General features: G+C 38.3%; 2 protein-coding genes across 43 annotated transcripts in view; one reads left to right on the top strand and one right to left on the bottom strand.

The window, feature by feature from the left end:
• RPL7L1 (ribosomal protein L7 like 1) overlaps positions 1-22,386 on the top strand; it is a 142,204-nt gene that overhangs the window by 10,312 nt on the left and 109,506 nt on the right. For all 19 annotated transcript variants that reach the window (XM_086888198.1, XM_086888187.1, XM_086888197.1 and 16 more), the window contains exon 2: positions 3,228-3,318. The gene's annotated coding sequence lies outside the window, so the exon portion shown is untranslated. The remainder of the gene's footprint in view (positions 1-3,227; positions 3,319-22,386) is intronic.
• Positions 823-22,386, bottom strand: part of PDE5A (phosphodiesterase 5A) — a 103,640-nt gene continuing 82,076 nt past the window's right edge. For 12 of the 24 annotated variants that reach the window (XM_023926520.2, XM_086888088.1, XM_023926521.2 and 9 more), the window contains 13 exons: positions 20,917-21,001; positions 17,944-18,119; positions 16,508-16,567; positions 13,274-13,420; positions 11,665-11,790; positions 10,354-10,448; positions 7,130-7,217; positions 5,919-6,019; positions 5,752-5,829; positions 5,321-5,384; positions 5,025-5,099; positions 4,464-4,547; positions 823-3,140 (listed from right to left, as the gene is read on the bottom strand). In XM_023926520.2, coding sequence (XP_023782288.1) covers positions 3,006-3,140; positions 4,464-4,547; positions 5,025-5,099; positions 5,321-5,384; positions 5,752-5,829; positions 5,919-6,019; positions 7,130-7,217; positions 10,354-10,448; positions 11,665-11,790; positions 13,274-13,420; positions 16,508-16,567; positions 17,944-18,119; positions 20,917-21,001 — 1,314 coding nt within the window. In that variant the 3' untranslated portion in view covers positions 823-3,005. The remainder of the gene's footprint in view (positions 3,141-4,463; positions 4,548-5,024; positions 5,100-5,320; positions 5,385-5,751; positions 5,830-5,918; positions 6,020-7,129; positions 7,218-10,353; positions 10,449-11,664; positions 11,791-13,273; positions 13,421-16,507; positions 16,568-17,943; positions 18,120-20,916; positions 21,002-22,386) is intronic. The other 12 variants (XM_023926522.2, XM_086888090.1, XM_086888092.1 and 9 more) reach the window with 1 other exon arrangement.

Genomic DNA, 22,386 nt, shown 5'->3' with positions numbered 1-22,386 from the left:
TTGTGTAAGCACACTGATTGTTACAACTAGACAATGTAAACTGGGGAGAATGTGTTTGAGGGCTGACTGAAATAATGAGATACACAGCTCATGATGAAATCATTAACAGCGGTGCGGCTGTAAGCCACCAGCTGGCTTGGAAAATGTTGAATTCTGAAGACAGTGAACTTCAAGCAGCAAATCTGTACCTAGTCTGGGTTTGGTTGTTTTGGGGTTTTTTTCCCCATATTGTTCCCTATCTAAATTATGAAAGGAAGGAGCTGTTTCTGCAAGGGATTCAAACAAAGCCATGGCATGGAACCAGCACACTCTGATTTTGCCTTCAGGCAAAGAAAAACACTTTGCAAAAAAGGCTTTGAATTTCATGAAATACAGCGCTCTATGCTTTTAAAGTTCTTAAACCAGTAGTTTAAAGGCTTTGGTTTTGTAGAAATATATACAGATACAGGAGTGTTATGATATTTAAATGTTTATTTGCTAGGGACTGTATTTATATGTATGTTCCAACATTTATGGTGGAAGGGATTCTGAGGGATAAATGTGTATGGATATGTAATTAAATATATGCACAGATTGTATAACTGTTCATTTTAAGTGAACCTTTAAAAAAATGTAACATCATGCCCTTTTTTTCAAGTCAAAGGTATGAATCCAGCACTCCTTTGTAGCATTTATAAATTTAGTTATAATAAAGCTTTGCTGAACACACAATATAGCAAAGAAATACTGGAATATCAATGTCAAAGTTACATCACTGCACTGGGATATCATCATAGTTATCTGCTGGGTTGTCACCATGAGTTACGAGTCTCAACCATAATAGCAAGAATACACCTTTATATACATATATTTTATTCCTATTTATATTAAATATGTATCTCATCAGCATAATAATTATATTTCAGTATCTCAAGCACTCAAGGAGAAGACTATACAAGGACTATGCAAATCCTGAAGCAGAGTTTTCTATTTATCAAAAAGTACCTAAAACCTTTTTTTGGGGGTTGTGTTGGGGGGTGGGGGCAGGAATACTGCACAACAGGAGTCCTGGAAATTTTAGTGAGTGTTGAAATCCATCCTTTTTTTTTTTTTTTTTTATTTTCTTTTATTTGTTGGGGCAGAATAAGGAGAAATGCTTCTGTAGAAAAATGTTTTCAAATTCACAGCTCTGCAATAATTTATTATTGGTGCTCACTAGAGAAGTACGAGATAGGACTGACTCAGTGACAAATAATTTAGGTTATTGACTAAATATCAGAATACCTTGTCCTACATTTAAAAAATTTCAACTCTATAACTCAGTATCATCAAACATTTTGAAACATTTGCTTCATCTTTTCTTAGCTTCTGGCATTGTTTATCTAAATAAAGAAATTGCTAAAAAGGGGAAGTTTCCCCCATCTTTCTGACCAGCTCCTATGAGTTGGGTTGGCAAGCTCCTGGGAAGAAGAATTTATTGCAGTTTCCAGTAGAATTTCCTGGTTTATTGTGATAGAACTAAATTCCCACACTTCAAAGTGCAGTGCCAAAGGTGCTACTTTTGCCAAATACAATTGCTGATTTTAACTAAAAAACAATTATTACAGATTAAAAACTGGAACATTTTGTGTGTCTCTGTGCAGCCAAAGTTACATGTGCTCTAATGCATTTTAGACTGCTGACTTTCATCTCCTAATCCTGTCTATCTGAAGGGTTGTATTCCTCTTTTGGGATTTGTCCAATGTGTATATTTTCTTTAATTGGGTCCCAATTCAAAACCATTTTTATTAATCATCTTCATTTAAATAATACCCCAATTTTTTTTTTACTAGTGCAAGTTAATTGATTTCTTACTTTTCAGAACATTAATGCCTCACATACAAATGGCAAATCCCTGTAGCACTCTTGGCTATTTCTGCTTTTGGTATTATTTTTTTCCTATTTCTTCAAGACACTATAATTAATCATTTTGTCAAAAATGCTTTTTAAGAGATGTTAACATGAAATTTTCTTCTAAGTGGTCACAGCCATTTCATGGTAACACTGGCCTGAAGAATCAGCCATTGATGGTCACCAGGAGCGTGCCCTTCCTGCATCATTCTGATTCAGCTTTTCACCTCTTGCAGTCATTCTCTTCTGTCTGTGATCCAGTCTGTTGGTTAGATGGTGTTGAAATCAACTTCCAAATGAAGTTAAAACCAGCGTACAAAAGCAATCCTGTTTTGTGTCCGTTTCTCTGCGTGCTTCTTGCAGCTTTCTGTGGGAGCCCTTCTTCCGTGGCAGCCTGTCAGTTACACCAGGACATCTCATCCATCTTCAAGCAGTTCCCATTGGGCTTGGATAACTCAGACACAAGACTCCCAAGATTCTCATTGCCTAGTAATTCACAGAGGTCTTAGCAAATGTGTTATTCCAGCTGAAGAAATTTCTAAGACTTCCATCTAATATGGAAAAAACTCAAACCCTACTGGGTGCACAGATTTTGGGGCTTTTCACCTCAGAGCCCAGTTCTGCTTTCTGAGAGAGGTTAGCAAGTTTATGCTGGAATAGGCACCCCAGAGTGAGTCCCAATCTTTCCTCTGAACCTCTGGAAAGAGAACAGGCAAGACTGCTCAATACTTTTATAACACAACACAGCAAGACGGGAAGAGGGAGAGAAAAGGTGCAAAATGCAGTAGTCTTTCAGATACTGGCCACAACATGATCACTAAACAACTATGTACATCTGTAAAGCAACAGGCTCTAGGGCACAGTCAGTGCCTGCACCAGTACCTTCTTGTGGGGTGGGGGAGCAAAAACCACCCCTGCAGGTCTTTTACCATCTCAGTCAGATGTAATAAAAGAAACATACTGTCTTCAGATAATCTTGGCATCTACACGGTCGTGCTATATCTTGAAATGTGAAAAAAATAATACAGCAGTGGCAAAACATAAGCCAAATTCATACAGTGTTTAGCAAAATGTAGTACTCCCCTATTACTGTGTCTCCTATGTGAACTTGAGCTTGTGGTGGTGAAATTGGCATCTCAGTTCCGTTTGCCTTGGTTGCTTTCTCCATTAATCAGGTTCTCTTGCTGCTCAGCCAAGGCTTGCCATTTCTGCCTGTTTTTTCTGCAGCCATCCAGCAAAGGGGAGCAGGCCTCTGACACGTGCGTTAGGGCCTGAAATAAATTGAGAACATGGAAAACAGATTGCATTCAATTTTTAATTTAAGAATGGAGAATGAAACATGTCTCTCATTTTTTCAGGTTTCTCAACTCAGGGGAAGGACTTGTAAATCATTAACTGCACTGGATACCTAACACAAGAGCTGGGTACAATTTGGATTGGAATCACTTGGTAAGTGTACATTAGTATATATTTCAGAGTAAATAATTCCAGTCTTTCTAGTCTTTTCATAAATGGAAAGGTAAAACTCTCCCCTAGCAGGAAGAAGTATAGATGTTCAGGCTCTAGAACTGTGGGCATTCAAGCCTGCTCAGGTGTTCTGTTAAAGAGTTTTCTGTTTGTCCAAACTGTGCCTTTCTCGTACTGTAGAAAGTTTTCTGAGGCTTCAAAGCAAAGGCTGCCTTATTTTCCTGACAGTTTCCACAGCACAGAAACACTTGATTTTCACAGACAGCAGGTAGTAGCTCCCTTTCTTTATGCCTGTTTCCTTTGAACTGGTAAAAGTGCATTCTTTTTAGAAAAGTTTATTGTGTCAGAGGGAAAAATTCAAGTAGTCATGCTGTTCCTTGCACTGGAAGGTTCTTAAGAATTCGGTTATCTGTTAATCTCCTTTCTTTCTCTCACCTTGGTTTCTGTAAAATACTTGCTACAGTTCAAATAAACAGACTTTCACTCTAATGTTGTACTGGTTGAAAAAAAACAACAACCCAGAAATCATTATGTTGTGCTTCACACTATATTTGACCAAGCAGTTTCTCATACAGTTTGTAGCCAAGATAAAAAAAGCATTTCAGTGAATTATCTCATGCAATACTTTGGTGTGTGATGAAAGAGAAGAAAAAGAATGGGATGGGGGAAGTGTCGGGTCAATTTCCAATACATAACCTATCACCTTTTGTATGACAAATTCTGAATTCTTTAAAACTCCTAAACATTTTCAATCAATGCACTACCTGGATACCATTCTTTCCCTAGAGGTCAAAGCATTAGTCTTGTGACTTGCCCTGATAATCCAGCATATAACACCAATTGCACAGAGGACAGCATTTTAACTAGGTTTAAAAAACCTGTGAAAAAATACCTTAATCAGACAAATACACAACTAATTATAAATACTAAAATAATAATTTATTCAATGAATAATTATTGAGTTATGAATAATTTCTACATATGAACCACATGTAATATAAAATAAAAAAATATTTTCTAACTAAGGGGCTAGGTTTTAATTTGATTTTTATTCTAATTGTAAATCTGTGTCTACCAGTGAACAGCTCTGGTTTCAGAGACTTACTGTTCTTCCTTAGGCACCATACCTCATACAGCTGCAAACAAACAGCATCTATGAATCCAACCTGCATGCTGGGAATTTTGTTTTTCTTCTCTCTGTTCATTAGATCCTGCAGATAATAAGTAAACAAGCTTTGTGTTTAAATGCAGTAAATAAAAAACCAAAAGCAAAGAGAATCTGGAATTAAAAAGCAGCACCTTAAACAGCACAGCAAGCTCAGCACAGCGGGGGACCATTATAGGTGTTATAATGAAGGGAATTGGACTGCATGGCTTCCCTCTGGAGATTGGCTTTGGGCTGACAGAGCCCAAACAGCCAGACAAACTTACTGGGTTTGGATAGCTGCAAATAGGTACCAATTTAGGAATGTATTTCAGAGCCAGTTTAGTAACACTGACTTAGAGGAAATAAGAAAGCCTGTTCTTCTGGTTCACAGATAATAACACATTATTGGTGTTTTGGAACCACAGAACAAAACTGCCTACTAGGAAGACAGGGAAGGAGCTGGTCCTCTGTTGGGGTCAGTGGGAGAAATTTTAGGTGCCATTTCCAAAAGACATTTTGCAAGAGGTGATTCTGCACTTACCGTGGGTTCTATGTTGAGTTCCTTCCGCTCTTTATCTCCTTGATCAAAGAACTCAGTAGCCACAAGCTCAGCAATCTGTAAGAGATTTCACTCATTGAGAGCTCTAAGTTTCCTTGCTACCTTTAAACAAGAGTGGTTCCTACCTCTCTCTCCTTAGAATTTATCATATTAGCCCCCCCAGACATTGTGAGACTACAGCTCAGCATTCCACCACTGCCTTTGCAATAAGAACTGGGTGGAGGAAATGAACTTTAATGCAGTTTGCATTTAGGAAATCTTAAAAGTTAAGCACGTACCCGTTGCTGAACGGGCCATGGTTTGGTTATGGCTGATAAGTCACAAGCAGTCATCAGCATTGCTCTGCAGAACAAACAGAAAGAAAGGGATAAATTAATCTCTGTGAAATGTATGTTGTCACCAAGCTGAGGACTAGTAAAATAGAATATAGAATTTCAAGGAACATTAAGTCAGAAAAACAAGTGAAATTAAATCAAATTTATAAATGTAACTCCTCCACATGCTATTTAACAAAGTTTCTTATACAGAAAAGGTTGTACACTTAGTATTTCAGACCCAGGGAGTTCAGTGACCTATGTGACAGGGCCAGCTTGTACAGACCCAGAGCACAAAGACCTGCTGGGTTTAATGAAGTTCACAGCAACACAGCGTGGGAAATTGGGTACCCGGTAATATTAACTGACTTCTTGATTCACCTGCTTTTACTTACAAAAATAGCTCCTTTTGTGAGGGATCTTCCCAATTAAACTGCTTCTTCCTTAAAAGTTCGAAAAATTCCCCTCTCCTCCTTTAAAAGAAGTAAAAAGATTTAGCAGGATGCTGACATGATGCTAATATCCAGCAGTGATTACCCAGGCAAAGCTTCCTCTGACTTACTTGATGTATAGTGCCAGGTCTGTGGCAAGAATAGCTTGTTTTATCATTTTCAGTGTAGCCTTGTACTCTTCAATGGAAAGGCTGCTGAGAATCTGATTTCCCTTTACAAAAAAAGCCAAAAACACTGCTATCAGTAAAATGGGCAGCAGCACACCAGTTTGCTAAAGCGTCTCTGAGTTTCATTACGAGTCACTTGCTGATTTCTGAGGTCACTCTTTTACCCTCCTTCCTCTTGGAGATTCCCTAGTTTAAAAATAAAAATTCCAGTCTTCTTGAGCAATGGCAGAAAGCCGCACAGTGGCGACATCATCACTGGCTATTACAAAATGAAACTGCAAGCAGAGCAACATGAAAGCCTTCAAGTCCATTTCATTCATTAAAATTAAATTTGTCACTGGCTGAATCACAGCTTCTCCTTCCTCTTCCTTCCCCTCCCCTGAAGCAGAGGAATTATAACAGATTCCCGTACCTGCCCATGCACCTCTAGCAAATTAAATTATTTTCCTTTTATGAAGCAGCATAAATAACAAGTTATTAAATAGAAATATGAGCTCAGCAGCCCTGTGTTAAACCAAAGCACTGCAGAGCTGGTGAACTGGAGCTCACCTCCATTGTTTTTCCCTATTTGCCTATCTAAATAGCAAAGGCTCACTGCAATACAAAGGATGCCAGAAGTACCTCAACCTGTGGCACAAAAGGAGCAGTCCTTTGTAAGGACTGTGAATGCTAAATAACAGGTCTTGAGAATTAGTTAATAGCATCAAAGAAGAGGAATGTAGTTTTATTTGCATATTTACTAAATTTAGGTTTGGCTTCACTTTGGAATGTCAGCAGTGTTTGGTTTGGTCTCATCAGGGCTGCTTTGTGTATGTGTAGGCTGGAATGCTTTTTTGAAAGGAGAGGAAGGACTGGGGTTTGTTTGGTGGTTCCTAAGAGGTCATGAAAATGGCAGCAAAGCCTTTTGTTTCCTTTGGTCCAAGGAAGCAGGTACTCAGAAGGATGTTAGCAAGGCTTCCCTTATCAGGCAGCACTTGGAAGGCTTTGGTGACACTCAGCAACAAAACTGTGATTTCCATGTTGGTGCATTTGCTTTCTTTACCCAAAAAGGAATAAAGAGCACTTAAGAACATATAAGGGTGGGATTCTATCCAGAGCCTAAAAATAGAAAGTAGAATAGTTTCCTTCAGCATACACAGGAATGTGGCACTCACTGGACTATTCAGGATCATAAGGCATTGATCAAAATGATGATGCTCCATGATTGAGTGGCAATACAGCTGAGCCAGTGGATGTTCACTTCTGAAGAGGAAAAAGATGGAGAAAACAAATTAGATATTAATCATCCAGAAATAACTTCCCTTTGAACATTCTCTTTGTAGAAATACAGCTAAAAAGGTAATGTTGCTGCTTTGTCAGAGCACTGACAGCTCTGGTTTTCTGCCTTCTCTACCTGTAGTGACCAGCTGCATGCAAGGAGTGAGAATGTAATACTAAGTTTCAAAAGGAGTGAAAGTTCCTTTATAGGAAGCAAAGGTGACATGAAGAGTTCATTCACAAGCACAATTTAGGAGACACATCCTTAAACACCCGCCTGGAATATTTAGTCAGCTCAGCTTGTAAGTGATAATGCAAACCTAATAGGAAACCCACTGATACCAATGGAAAAATTCCTGCTGACCTCTGCAATGTGGTGCTGGGCCCAAAATGTTGATCAAGTAATTTCCTACTGTTAGTAACTGTAATGGTGTTTCATCATCATTCATTGTTACCTACCCTTTGCCCAGGGTAAAATCCAAAAAGGAAACTGCTTAGAGGCCAACAGTGACATTGATTCTACTACAGGCAGTGAAAAAGAGCAGGAAACCAATTGTAGGCACAGAACATAATACCTTAATGCAAAACTTCAAAGTATCTTAGTCTAGAAAATAGAATTTGTTGTTTGAATTGCTTTAGTCAAAGCTCCCTCACAGAAGTTCCTCCTCTCTTGAGGATTTTCAATTTCTCCCTGTTTTTTGCTGCTCTGTCTTTATTTTCAACCCCTGGTCCCACATCACTCATGTCATCTCTTCAACTAAATCTAGATCCTTCTGGAAATCTATTTTGCCGATGATCCTGGACCCATTACTCTAATTATAATCTGACCTACAAATGTTTCATCATGTCAGTACCTCTTTTTAACATATAATTCCATTTTCTGCATGGTTAAGGACCATTCACGTGGCTTAGTGGCTGCAGGATTGGGTGCCTGTGTGAGTGAGTGCACACAGGCTGAAATAAAAGTCATAAGAGAAGACTCTGGGGATTTAAGAAGCACAAAAATGTGGAGAGAAAGATGGAAAAACAAACAAAAACACAGAAAGGGAGATTAAAGGATGCAAGCCCCTGAGGAATATGGGCTGGCTGCCCAGTACCTCCTCTGAGACCACCACAGAAGGGGCGTAGAGCAAATGTACTTGTGTGTTTCTGTAAGGAAACAAACCACAGGATGGTGCCAACACATGCTGGGTGAAATTCCCATTGAATTAAGTGGGATGCATATTGTGTCTCCCAGAGTTCATCCTGACTGGAGAGAGAATTATGTGAGAAATCTCTTAGGTTATCTTCCCAAGTACTGCTCCAAACTAGAGCTTGCTTAGTTCTCGCAGACCCTGGCTAGGGCTGGAAATAAATTCAGGTCCAGCTTCTGTAGTGGCACTGGTGTCAAACCTCCACTCCAGGCCAAAGGGCACCATGGCTTTCTGAGCACAGGAGTTTGGTTATGCAGCTTTCTGTACTTCCTACTTTGCATGTGGGATTGGAGCAAAAAGAAAATAACTCCCCCTGCATAATTACCAAAAGGCCTTCAAGCAGTTCCCCCTTCTGTAACTTCTACTGCCAGGACCATTTCAATTTTTGAAACCCTGCTGCTTAAGAAAAAGAATCATACACTGAATATCCACTTTCCCTGCTTCAAAGGAAAAAAACAAAAGGGATTTGTTCCTAGAAATAAAAACTTGTGTATTTAGGTTTAAAAAAAAAAAGAATTTGTGGAACTTTCTGTTGAGAAAGGAATTACTAAGCTATAGCCATCTCAGCTTTACAGCATGTGTAAATGTTAGATTTTGCTGTCTATGACACTTTCCCAGGACATTTTTGAGAGGAGATGACGCATCTCCAGATGTCTTCCAGGAAATTTATTTTTAAATAAATAAAGCAAAAAATAGCTAACTAGTTCAAATCACTGCGAGGCTACAGTTACTGCTGGAATCCTCTATTACCAAACCAGAAAAAGGTCACTCTTCTAATGTTGTGGAGTTTGGGTTTTCTTTTCTTTACACATCAGTTAGTGCTACCCCAAACATATAATTGTGAAATGCAGGAGTTCTGCTTCAGCTTACTTATTTTCTGTCTTTCAGTATTCTGTACCGTAAACAAGCCTTTCCTCCCCTACCATCTTACTTTACACACAGTGAGAACAGCAGACCACTTCTTCACAGGTCACTTCAAAACCATCCTCCAGCTCTGCCAGAAGATACAAGCACACATTTCTGGCTCCCTTTTGCCCATCTCTGATCAGACTAGGACACACTGCCACATCACAGGAATCACATTAAACCAGGCTTTAAAGCAACTAAAGACTCCTGTGTTGTTATTTGAAGTGATACCAAATTGGGCAGATTTGAAACTACTAGTAAATTCTAAAAAAACCCAGTATCTTCAGTTCAAAATTAAAATATGGGGAAAATTTTAGACTTGTTCAGATATTTCATTTTGATAATTTGAAACCAAAATATTTTGTTTAGTAAAAATATTTTTTCAATATTTTAAATATACTTTGCCTTTTTGTATTGTAAAGGCCTTTCTGTAATTCTAGATTGGATCAAAGTAAAAAAGTACAGGTAACCCACAATCGGTGCAGAACAGCCATATATTTTAAATGTGATTTTAACCATGTAACTTATTCTAAACAACTTAGAATTCTCGAAAAATGTGCCTAAACCAAGAGTAAAACAATCTGAGTTCAAAACAGTGGGGAGACACCTTTGTATCAGAGGGCTGCAGATCTCAGTGCTGTGTTGGCCTGAACGAGAAGGGAATAGCTGGGTTGGGCAGGGAGTGATCTGAAAAGCTGCATGTTCCCTACACACTGTCCCTTGGAAGCTGAGGCCTTTTGCTGGCACTTTGTGGGAAATGGGGGAGGAGAGCTGGGGAATGGGAGCAGGAAAATGCTGTCCCAGCACAGCAAAGGGTTCACTTCATCTGCCGTCATAGTTAGGCAGCAGCTGAGGCTGTGCATCTTTGGACTTGTGAATGGTTCTGCCTGTTCCTGCACTTTCTGCTCTGTGAAAAGCTGCTCCTTTGCACAGCCCCACATCATTAAAGCAGTCAGTTTGTACCTAATTTAGCTCTGTACTTGTTCACTCGTTTTTATTTAACTTCTCTCAGAGCCGCTTACCTTTGTATGTAAGAGTTGTTCACTCCCCTGTGATCCAGATCGTGGCTCAGAGTTGCTATCAGCAAAGCCAGCGTTTCTAAGTCAGTCAGTTTGCTCTGTATGTGAAGAATAATGCCAAAAGTGACTTGGGGGTTTATTTAGTACAATGTGTTTTATATCTCAGACCTGTTCTTAGTGCAGTCAAAAGACAACTCAGTTTGGCCATGATAGATTTTATGTTTCTGCTAGGAAGATGCATCTCCCAATGCTTGCCTTTCCCCTCAAAGTAGAAAAAAATTGAGTTATGTTCAGACTCCAGAATCTAGGCCAGGAGAATCAGCAGGGAATGAATCCAGTGTAGTTAAGAATAAACAATTTATGGAAATTGCAGTGGAGACTGTCAGGATTCCAAAAATAGCAGGCAAACCATCAGGATCATCAGGGATTGCTCGACCGCACACAGCAAAACTACCATGTCCATTGCAACAGGGAAGGAAGATGGATGTCCTTGCTGGTGTCTCTTCCAGCACCTTTTGTCATTTTCATTAGTGAGAGAAAGTTTGTAGAGGAAAGAAATGCCTCTTCCTCATTGGTATCGGATTTTGGCCTACAAATGGGATTTATTTATGCTCTCAGAAGTGCTTGCCCTAAAGTAGTATAAACCAACTAGTAACACCAAAGTGAGCAAACACATTTATTCAGAATGAACAGAAACATTCAGTTTCCTACAAGAATATAAAACAAAAACCTAAAAACATGTTTTGGAAGAATCTAGAATCAGTATCTCACTTATTTAGATGATCATCTAGCCCTAATCAGAATGATCAGGTTGTTTTTAAAATTATTAGGAGTATTTTTAAGTGAAAGGTTGAAAATTTCTTCAAAAGCATTGGAATGAACATTTATTTATTTATTTGTTTTTATGTTCTGTTGTTTATCTAAAGCTGTACTCAGCTTTGCATTTGAACTTAAAAAAATTCCTGCTGAGAATTTTAAGGAAACATCCTGAAAATGGGTCAGCCTTTTCTTCTCCACTTTTTTGACTTGCTTGTAGCATAAGCATTAACTTTAAAAAAAGGACATAACCACGTACATGCCTTATTTGAGATATTCCCATTGGGAACATCCCGATCACCACTTCCAGAGGATTTAACTGAAACAGGGAACAAAAAACCATGGCAGCAGTTTCACAAACCAAGCCCTCATAGCCCAAAGTCCTCAGCAGACAATTCCACTGGCAATACCATGGAATAATGAGCATCTTACTGACATGACAATCAGAACTGGTGCATCGTTAGAGAATTTGTCTTAATAGAGGAACTGGAAATGTACCTGAATTTTTCCAGATTTCAGAGCAGCAAACATGCACTGTGCTGTGTTAAAGGCGTGTCTCCAATTGTGATAAGCAACATTCTTCCGATAGTTTTTCTTCACACTTAAAATCCATCTGCAGAGAACCTTTAAGAAACAGCATCACATAGATTTGTTTTCATAATAACAGATTTCTAATACATTCAAACTTTCTTAATCCCCCTCTTGGAAACTCTTACTGAAAAAAAAATCCATTTAACTAAATTTTAAGTTCAAATATAACCCTTGTAATTGTGAACACAGATAAGAACAGGCTTACACCCACTAGTACAGCTCCTAATTGAGTGTGTAATACTTGTAATACTTGTGGTTTTGGGGCTTTATTACTAATGGCTGTATTACTAATGGCTGAATATTCATGTCAGCAGCACTGCTGTTAACTCAGAAACCCAGGTTTGTTGAGATACCTGGGAGAAAAAAATCTTTGTTTATAAAGACATATTTGATAGAGAAAATTTATTTAGTTATTTAATCGTCTTAAGAGCTGTTCAGAAAATGAACACGCAGCTTTTCCCTCCTATCAGCTTGTCGAATCCCAAGCAGAATTGGACTTTGGAAAGCAAGGAAGTATGATAGAAAGATTACTACATTGCAGGGTAGTTTCTTTTTCTATGCAGGAGGAAAGCCTGTCCTGGATGTTTTAATCAACAGTATTAAAATTTAGGGTTATAATTTTTATACATATATGTGTACATTTATTTTTCTTACCTGCTTTATTTTTTTTTTGTAAGGAAGTGACAGATATGAAGTTCAGTAGTAATTTAATGTTGGGACATGTTTTTTAAGGTTGTTGACCTTACTACAGAGGTGAAGCTAAATACGAGGATATTCTAGAGATCAGATTAGGTAATAGAGCACTTTTGGCCCTTGAACACTACTAATCTAAATTGGTCTATAAAGTGCTGATCTAGAAAATAAATACATGTTTTCTTTAACTAATGTGTTTGCCTATGAAGCCCTACAAATTTTGCATTTTGATAGAAATTTTGAATGTTTTGTTGAAAAGCAAAAATAAGGTATTTAAAAATTAAGATTTCTACAAATAGATGTTCGCACTGAGTGGAAGAAGCTGGAGAGATTTTCTGTTTTACCTGTCTTGATCACCTCGGACAGATGAGGGAAATACCCAGAGCCCATCCAAGTTATCTGCTTCAGTCTTTACTATCTCCATAACCATGAACTTCCACCTAATCTTTAATCTATTATTTTGTAGGAAAAGAATAAGATAATTACTATCTCATATGGGCATAGTGAACAGTGCTATTGTCCTCTTAGTAAGAATTTTTCACTTCCTGAGAAGTTGCTATCCTCTCCCTTCTCGGTATTCTGTTTTCCAGTCCATTAATCATAGATTTAAATAGATTAAAATGAATAGATTAAATTATTAAAATTATTAATCCTCCAGTAAAACCCAACTGAGGACAGACCCCAATTCTTCATATACCTTCCTAGTTTGTTAATTACTCTTTAATACATATGTCCAGTTCTATTTGCTGTGGAATCATTTCAGTACTCTGAATTCCTAATAATTAAGCTCTTTCTGTGGGGCAGTACTTAGCAGCAATCATACCTCGTGTTTCATTTGGAAATTTTGCACCAGGTTGAGGTCTGTGAACATTCGAATTGTGCACAGCGTTGTTTCAAAGTCTGACAGCTCAAAGTCACTGAAGTAAAAGTCAGTCAGGTTGAGAGTTTGTGCAGATGGCACTACAGCAGCCTGGAGAAGAATGGGAGAACACAGCTTAGCTTTTTAGAGAAAACAGAACAAATACTTGCTTTTTCAACAGACTAATTAAAAAAGAGACACTAAATCGTACCTTCACGTGATACTGAAACTGATGATTGCTTCTCATTTACTTCCCCATGCTTCTCTTATTTAACACTGCTTTATTACCTTAGGTTTAACAAGCACTTTTCCATAGATCAAGGGAATAAGGATGGAATTACCTGGTCCGTCTGGTTATCTAAATCACCTGAGGCAAATTGTAACCAAAAGTATTGATGAAATTGGGAGAATGAAAAAATAAGGCAGTGGAATTATATGTTTGTTTTAATGGGTGTGCAGACAGCAAAATCTGTAACTGTTGGCATTTTTCTAAAAATGGTGAGGAAAAAGATGTCAGTAAAACAGATTTGCTAACAGAATCCACATTCAGCACGATGGGAGTCAGAACATGTCCACAGGCAGAGTTTTCTCAGGGCTAGAAACCTGAAAAATTAGAGTTCATCCGTGATCAGTAATTTTTAAAACCCATGGTCCGTGGTTTGGGTGCAGTTTGCATACATCCATAAACCTTCAATGTGAAAATTGAGATTGCAAGGTAAACAACACACCTCCCCATCCTATGCTTTTAAATCTGAGTTTTTAATTGTCAGTAATATCTCCATGTATTGCATCACTTTTCTAGGTATAAAATAGGGAATATTTCTGTCCTTCAAAATACCGGTGTTGAGGTTATACTAAATCTTATATTAACTCTCATACTAACAAAATAAATACTAAGTCTTATACTATAGAACAAAATTTAGTATCATTTTCTGCAGCAGAATAGAAGCTGGGGTTCTCAGTGCTGCTGCTTTAGAGCTGTTTCACCTCAATATGAGTGCGGTTCAAAGAAAATCAGGTAAATCTGAAATGGTAAAGGAGATAAATCTGTGTGTTTATCTTCCTCTTGATAATTATAAGGGAAAGCATTTCTCCAGTGTGGGCAGCTGTGTCCCAGAAGGCTGAGGAACAGGAAAGGAACCATTTGTCAAGATCTACAATATTAGTACCTGAAACATGCAAATCCATAGAATTATGGCTGCCAGCCTCTGTTCTGTATCAGTTCACTGTCCTCTCCCTTGTGTGTCAGAATCAGGAAGTCACAGGAGGTTATGAAAAAGGGTATTGACACAGGGAAAAAAATGCACCATTCTTACACACTTCTTGTGGCAGTAATTTTGTATCCCTGTTTGGATTCATGTGGGATTTCAGCTGTGAGCACGTGAAAGGCCTGCATGTTCAGTGGTAAATAATGCAACCATTCAGCAAAGCTACTGACATATTTTTGAAAAACCTCAACTGCAGGCTGGGATTTCACAAGGAAAGGGGCTGGAAGGAGACAGAAGGAGCTCAAAAGCACCTCACACCTCACTTCATTCATAATTTATCTTTCCCTTCCTTGATCTCCTGCCTTTTACACCCACAACAGTAAGTTTCATTTCAGCTGAAGCATAAAACCCCTGCAGTCTATAGCAGTTTATAGTGTCGTTTAACCAGATCAGCTATTTCCTTTTTCACTTACTGAAGCCACTAGAACCTCTGCCTCCTGTTTTACAGCATAAAAGTTCATCAGCTATTTTAATTTCAATTTATTGAGCCATGGTTTCTGTAAATACATTGGCCACAAAAAGGCGGCTATGGAAAACATTGGGACCACTGTGTGACAACTAGAAAGACTTTTGTTTTGTTTCATCTGCTTTGGATGATAAAATACAGCCTGCAGACAGTACTAGGCTCAAAGGAGGTAACTGATGCAATAGGACAGTTCTGTAGTATTTGGAAATGATTATTAAAGTAAAACATTTGACTGCATCTAATGCCATAAGGCAGATAATTAATAGAATAGAATAGTGCCAGTTGGCAGAGCCCTACAACCACTTCTAGTCCAACTGCCTGATAATTACCTATTTTCAGATTATTTAGAAGCAAAAGGTATATCCAGAAAAAAATTCAAACTATTTTGGCTGTCTTTATGCAACAATATGAGTGCAAAAAATAAAAACTAAAATAAAAATTCCATGTGTGCAAATAAAAAGGCCTGTGCTTGTGTTCTGTTATCACCTCAGACAGCAGTGACTGACACAGGCCAGGACTGTGCTAGTAAGCTGTGCACAGTGAAGCCATGCAGGTGGACACTGGCCTAGTTCTAGGTTTGATGTGGCTCTGTTTCATTGACCAGTAACGGTGTAACCACAAAGATTTCACCACAAGCCCTGGAGAGAAACCTCAAGAGAGGAGCTGGACTCTGGTCTTGTCATGGCTCTTTATTGATGAGCAGCAGTGTGGTAGGACTGAAGTTCAAAAATCTCTGTGACACCATTCTAGAAATATCCTTAGTCTCATCCCTTGTTACATCATGCTACCCAGCTCAGGTCCCCAATGCCTTCCTTCCTCTCCATCCCTCCCTTTTGTTTTCATGCAGCAGGGGTGATGCCACTTCTCTGGAACAGCTGCTGAAGGCTTGGAGAAACTAAGCACATGCTGTGCTTTGAAATGCACTTGGAATCCTAGCTGGAGTTATTCCTTAGGCAGTGGCTTCTAAACACAGAATTAAACATGAGTGGAACAGGATGCTGTGCAGAAAAGCAATCATAAATTATTTTTTAAAAAATCATTGCATTAAAAATTCGATACAGAATTTATACATAAGGCCATAACCTTGCGCCCAACATGTGGGATATTAGAAAGATACCAAAGCTGTAAGATATACAGCATTCAGACTTGGCTGCAGATGGAGAGTTCTCAACATCCTGCTTCTGGAATACTTAATCATTATGAGTTTGATACTGACATTGCACCAGCTGTGACTGTCTCAAACTCCTAAGAAAAATCAGCCAGCTTTTCTCTTTCACTGTAGACATTGTAATAGTTCACTTTTATGTGATTCAGCTCAGGAACCTGTCAGCATAAGCTTCACTGTCATTTTTATTTCTAGAACATATGCTTCTGCCCCTTTAGGGATCACATCTGTGTACAGGACTGCTCTTGGTTGTTCTATTGAAGCAATATTTCTAAAGTAATAGTAAAAAATTTAATTACCACTGTTACCTGCAGCTCCCTCGTTTCCTCCTCAGCAGCAGAAGCGTGGTAAGAGAGAACCTACAGGAAGGAAAAAGCGGCCCTTAGTACCAACAAAAGAGCAATGTGATAACAAGGTACTTTTCCTAGAGCAGATCTTTCAGCATTCCACTGCATTTGCTGATGAAATTTTCTGTCCATGCAGGGCCTGAGCCAGTTTTAGGGGAGCTCTGAATGCATATCTGCATTCAGAGGTATGGGGAGAAATCTGCATCTTTTACACATCTCCCACAGCACAGAATATTCACGAGATAATTAGGCCAAGAAAACATAAATAGCTTCTAAAAAGAGCAAAGCACTCTGATTTTCTCTTTGGAAAGTTTTCATGGCCCACTTTCAAATACAAATAATACACGAAACAGCTCTTATTATGAGCCTGACATTATTGCCATAGTAACTCCTTCGAGAGTTTATTCAGACATGAAAGCAAGTTTTACCCTAACTGAGACTTGGCACAAAAGTCTGAAAGACAATATATTCGTTTTAAATTAAAAAAATAAGCTCAGATTTTTAACTATTGAGAACATATGACACGAAAATATTACAGAGTTTTATTTTTTTGTAATGAACCCATTTTATATGATAACCTATAATCTGGCTGGAACTTCCTATATTATCTATGAAGTGTTATACTAAGAGACAGAATTGCTAATTTGCCATAAAAGCAAATGATTTTGACAATAGTTTTACCAGCTTTTTATTTAACATGACCTAATAAAGGTTTATTTGGGAACTGTAATGTTTCTTTTAGAGGCCACAGGGCACATAATCCCATTTTAGGAGCTCTGCAAACACTCTGTTTACATAATGAATGTTAGGAGATCCAAAGTCTACACATTTTTCACTTTCTGCTTCAAGTTATCACCCCTGAGTAATTCAGCTTCTCAGACTAAAGCCATGAAGGCTTAACAGGAGCCAGTTCAAAGGCTGGGAGCAGGTGATGTTCATCATGGTATGGTTTGATGGAGTCGGAGGAAATTGCTGCTAACCTACAGTAATGGTGCTGTTACTCCTCACACTGGTTTGTCTGAAGGACTGAGCCAAAATCATCACAAAAACCCTCAGACAAGGAGAGGAAGCCCCTTAATCTGCCAAACCATTTCCCTCTTCCTACACAACAGAACGCACCCACTGTGCTGCCAGCCTCGTGGAGAGGAAGAGATGCCTCCAGCTCCCCACTAAATCTCAGGAGTGAAGTTAGGACACAATTCCCAATTAAAGAGTCTGCTGGCAGAGTCAGAAACAAGCAGAAAATTCCTGAGCAGCTCAACAGCCCAAATGCTGCTCTCCTGAAGGATATCTCCTGAGTAGCTGCACTTAAGTGCAGAACAAAGAGGGTCTGGGGAGCATAAGGACCTGTTTGGGGCTAATCAAAGACCACCTAGATTTGGGCTCACCTCTAATGTCACCATCTGTTTGGCCATGGCTCTTTCTACAGCCTCGTACATCTGTGTGTTCTGGATCCCCAGGCCACAAAAGATGACAAATGCTTCCAGGAACTCTTCATCATTTCTGTTGAAAGCCTTGATTTTTCCTGAGTTTTCTTCCAACTTATTCACAATCTGGCAAACCCCTATGCCAGGACACAGAAACAAAAGGAAGTATTACAGAGAGCATGTCACAATCAGGAATTAAGTTTAAGACAGATTAGCCTACAGTATAAACCACCAACATACATAAGTGACACATAGGAATGCTGTAGGATTTTCCTTTTTTTTCCCCCCCCCCCAAGGATTATTTAAATGTATCATAAATAAATATTCAAATATTATATATATATATATATATATATATATAGTAAATTCACATTTATTAGGATTTGTAAACCAAAAATGTAGGGCTTTATAGACTTGATCATCCTGTGAAATTCTAGGGTCGTTTTCATCCCAACTTTTATTATTAATAGTATTCTAGATTGATTTAATCCCTAAAGACAATTTGTCCTTTGGATGCTAATTAAATTTTTGCAACCATGCCAAAAGAACATTTATGAAAGTCAGAACAGTGGTACACAGTTTTTGCTTCCTCTTTTGAGCCAGTACTAGGATTTTTTTCAAGCAAATGAACTAAACAGGGAATACCCAAGCTGAGGTTCAAAGCTGAAGTAGACTCGCTCATTTTCTGAGGATGTGCTTGAATTACAGCCCCTTCCAAATACTACCCAACTCCTTGGAGAAGCATCTGACTGAATTCAGCTTCTTAGGTTGAAACTTGCTGATATTTACATTTGTTAATTTTCTGTTAAGAATTTCTGGACTTTTCTGTGCACGTGTCATTGAAGAAGTCTGACAGGTAACTTCTGCCACACCTTGCTGCTTTTTAAATACCTGACACCACTGTGAGCAGGAGGAAATTCAGAAATACACCTCCCCTTAGTTTTACCTGCTAAGCAACCAGAATATTAATTAGAGCAGCTGTATTATAGGAATATGTTGTCTTTGGCCAAAACTGCTTTGGGGCTAAGTACTGTCTTGAGGGAGTCCAAATGTTTTCTCACTCCCATGAGCACAGAAGCTGCATTTTCCTGGCCAAGTGCCAAGATATCCCAGCTGCAAATTAAAAGTTATGAAAAAAATTACCACGTGTGCACCTTCCCTATTACAGTAGATGATAAAACTGAGGAAAAGAATGCACATGCAAACTACTGTTTTAGAAGAATTTTGGCCTCACAAGTTTTAATGTCTGGTGACAATGCAACATTGTCCTGTTTCCAAATTGTATTCTGTTTGGGGAACTTAGTATCAGAGTCTCCTCTAAAGACACCAAGGCAATTACAGCTGTAATGGAGGGGATTGGGGTATCTGAATATTGCAAACAGAATTCTGAACCCTTATGGAATGAGATGAAAAGGAATGGATCATTGAATCACAGTACACAAGTGTAATCCCATCAAAAAGGGTTAATTCAAGTAAGGAACAACATTAACTTCCTCAGGGGAAAAAAGAAGCTGACTTAGAAAACTCTTTAGGAAAATCCCATGAAACTGACTTTCAGATTTCTGTTTAGTACAGCTTATGACATTATAATTATTTCCATAGCAACTGTGATGCAATGAACACAAGATTCCCAACAGTGAATATGCTGCAAAAGTAAATGAATTCTTTAAAGGCATGGTATTTGCACATAAATGTCTCTTAAAAAATTAGAGAACTACAGTAAATATACTGTGTATTACTTAAGACTTTTCAACCTCTTTCAAAAACTTCCCCAAAGCACTGAGAGGTCCACTGATTGCAAATAAAGGAACTCCAAAGTCTTTCACTGGGACAAAGTTATTAAAATCACATCAAGATTCTGTAAAGCTTTTACCACATACCTGTGAAAAGCACAAGTCAGGAGAATAAAGTTCTTTCCATCTTTCTTGCTAGTAAGATTTGCTCAGGTTTGATGTGGACAGTTTTTCCTACCCCCAATCCCACTTCCTAAATTCTGGTTTGGGGTATCCTAATCTTAAAAATAATTTAAAAAAGAAACCAGACTTATAATATTAGTCATACATGTCACGTAGTATTGTAAAGGAACTTCTGGGTACTGTCCCAAAGATAACTTATTGACCTTACCCTATTAAATAACTGAACATGAGACAGCTGTGAAACCATAAAATACTTCAAAGAGCATTTCCCAATGAGAATGACTCAGATTTGAAAAGCCCACCTAAATGGGTGGCCTGACTGAAACTTTCAGTTTGAACTTCAATAGAAAAATCTCAGTGGGAAAAAAAAAAAGCAGATGCAACTGTTTCATCAATAGCTCACAGCATGGTGAAATATCTCTAATTAAAGCTCCACAGTTCAGTCTTCATCTTGGCCTTCTAGGGTTTGTTGGAATATTTAAATAAAGTAATAAAAGAACTTGTGAAAGAAACTAATAGCAAAAGAAATTTGAGAGAACTGCATTAGTTAAAGATGAAGTTTCTCTTTTTGTCTCAGATGTTTAAAAACTAAATCTGTCTCCACAAAAAAGGGACATCATATTTGCTCTATAAATTGGGCCATGCAGTTTTGCCATCATTCTCAAAGAAAATTATTTTAAGACCATTAAAAAGGCATTCTTGGAACTCTTAATATTTACTTGCCAAATTTTTTAAAGCTGATGAAATTGGATCCATGCTCTTATCTAAGAATCAGTATATTTTATTTGCTGTTTGCTTGTGGGTTCCTGATGCCAGAAACCAAGGCTGACACTCATTCTCTACTTTTTGGCAGCTTATTAGGTGAGCAATTTATATTCAAGGTTGCAGTAGACTTATTAGTTGAGAACATCACAATCTTCTCTCCTGGCTTGAGATTGCATGTTGCTGTGATTTTACTGTGGAGCACATAAATATATGTAAGAAATGTACAACATTATTTTTTTTTCAAGATACCTACCTATCACTTTATTCTTTTTCCCATTTTTTATTGGTGTACACAGCAAACTCTTTATGCTCTGATTTACATTTTCTGCAGTGTCGTTCTGTCAAACAAACAGAAAAATATGGTTACAATTTTAAAGGCTGTTTTTCAGCTGGCTGAAGTGATAAAGCTGTAGCACTGAGCTCCACAACTTGTCTTGGCTTACATCTTCCTTCAAAAAGCAAGCACGTGATCAACGAGTTTGCACACAAACAACAGGCAGGAAAATTACTACAGCTAGGTTCAGTATTCTGTACTCTTCCCAGGACTTTGCAGCATGCCCTGTGCTCCAACAGAAGATGAATTTATTTGGGGAGTGGAAGGATGGAACAAAAAGATAATGCCTCCTTTTCAAACAGAAAGGAGAGAAAACAAAACAGGGGAGAAAAGGCCACAGCTCTGCTCTGACCGCTCCAGGAATAATGCAGCAGTTGTTGAGAAGGACATTTGCTCTGATCTCTAATTGTGTGTGACACCAAAAGAAATGGGCACATGCTCATATTTCTGATCAAAGATTATCTTTCTTTTTTTATATTGTTGCTTTGTGCTCTGGTGCTGTGCAAGGACTGTAGAGACTATCTTGGCAGGATTTTCATGAGATGAATGTGCTGTTGAATGTCCTCCAAAGAAAGAGGCAAGCCAAGGTTTCTAGGGCACTGGCAACACCTGGGATTTCCCTCATGTAAGGGTGCATCAGCTTTCTAAACATTTATCCTACAGCCCTGCCTTGCCCTGCTCCTGGAGTAGTGCAAGTGCAGTCTCTGTGTTGCTGAAAAACATGATCCAGATTCCTTCTAAAAGCACCATTGCTTTCTTCTTTATGGGTTTCTTTTACATACATAAGGTGAATTCCAGGCAAAGAAAAAATGAAAAAGAAATTGAAATAACTCTAACCCTACTGACCAGCCTGTTTCCAACAAACCATTGTTTGGATGATTCTCAAGGTATTAATTTTATTTTTAAATGTCATCAAAATCATCACCTCTTTCTTTATTAATCAATAATTAATCTAATCTATTAATCTATACCATATATCCATTGGATTCTGTCTGTACTTCCAGTCCTTCAGTTAAGACAGGGTTAGTCTGAGAACTCAATTCCTGTGTTGCTCAATCTGTCACAGAAACCCACTCCAGAACATCCAAGAAAGCTTGCACAGGAAAAGAAAGGGAAATAACCCTGTCCTTTCTTTCCACTTACTGGAACAATCACACTGAGCACTGTCTTTTCTGATCATTTTGTTGTGTATCTATGAACAAATTTTGGTAAAAAGCCATCTGCTGACCATAGTAGCTCCTCTCCCTCTCATTTACCTCTCACCAACAAGCTTAAACATAATAGTAGGAGCAGACATCTTTCTAATTTCTGCATTGAAAATATGAGAAAATACATAATTAAAAGTTTGCTTTTTATTTTGCTACCTGAGCCTTTCCAAGTGACTTTCCC

This window comes from Cyanistes caeruleus, chromosome 5 (genome assembly GCF_971803275.1).
Source record: "Cyanistes caeruleus chromosome 5, bCyaCae1.hap1.1, whole genome shotgun sequence".
NCBI lineage: Eukaryota > Metazoa > Chordata > Aves > Passeriformes > Paridae > Cyanistes > Cyanistes caeruleus.
Note: the sequence above shows the minus strand (reverse complement) of the source record. Positions and strands in the feature narration are given on the sequence as shown.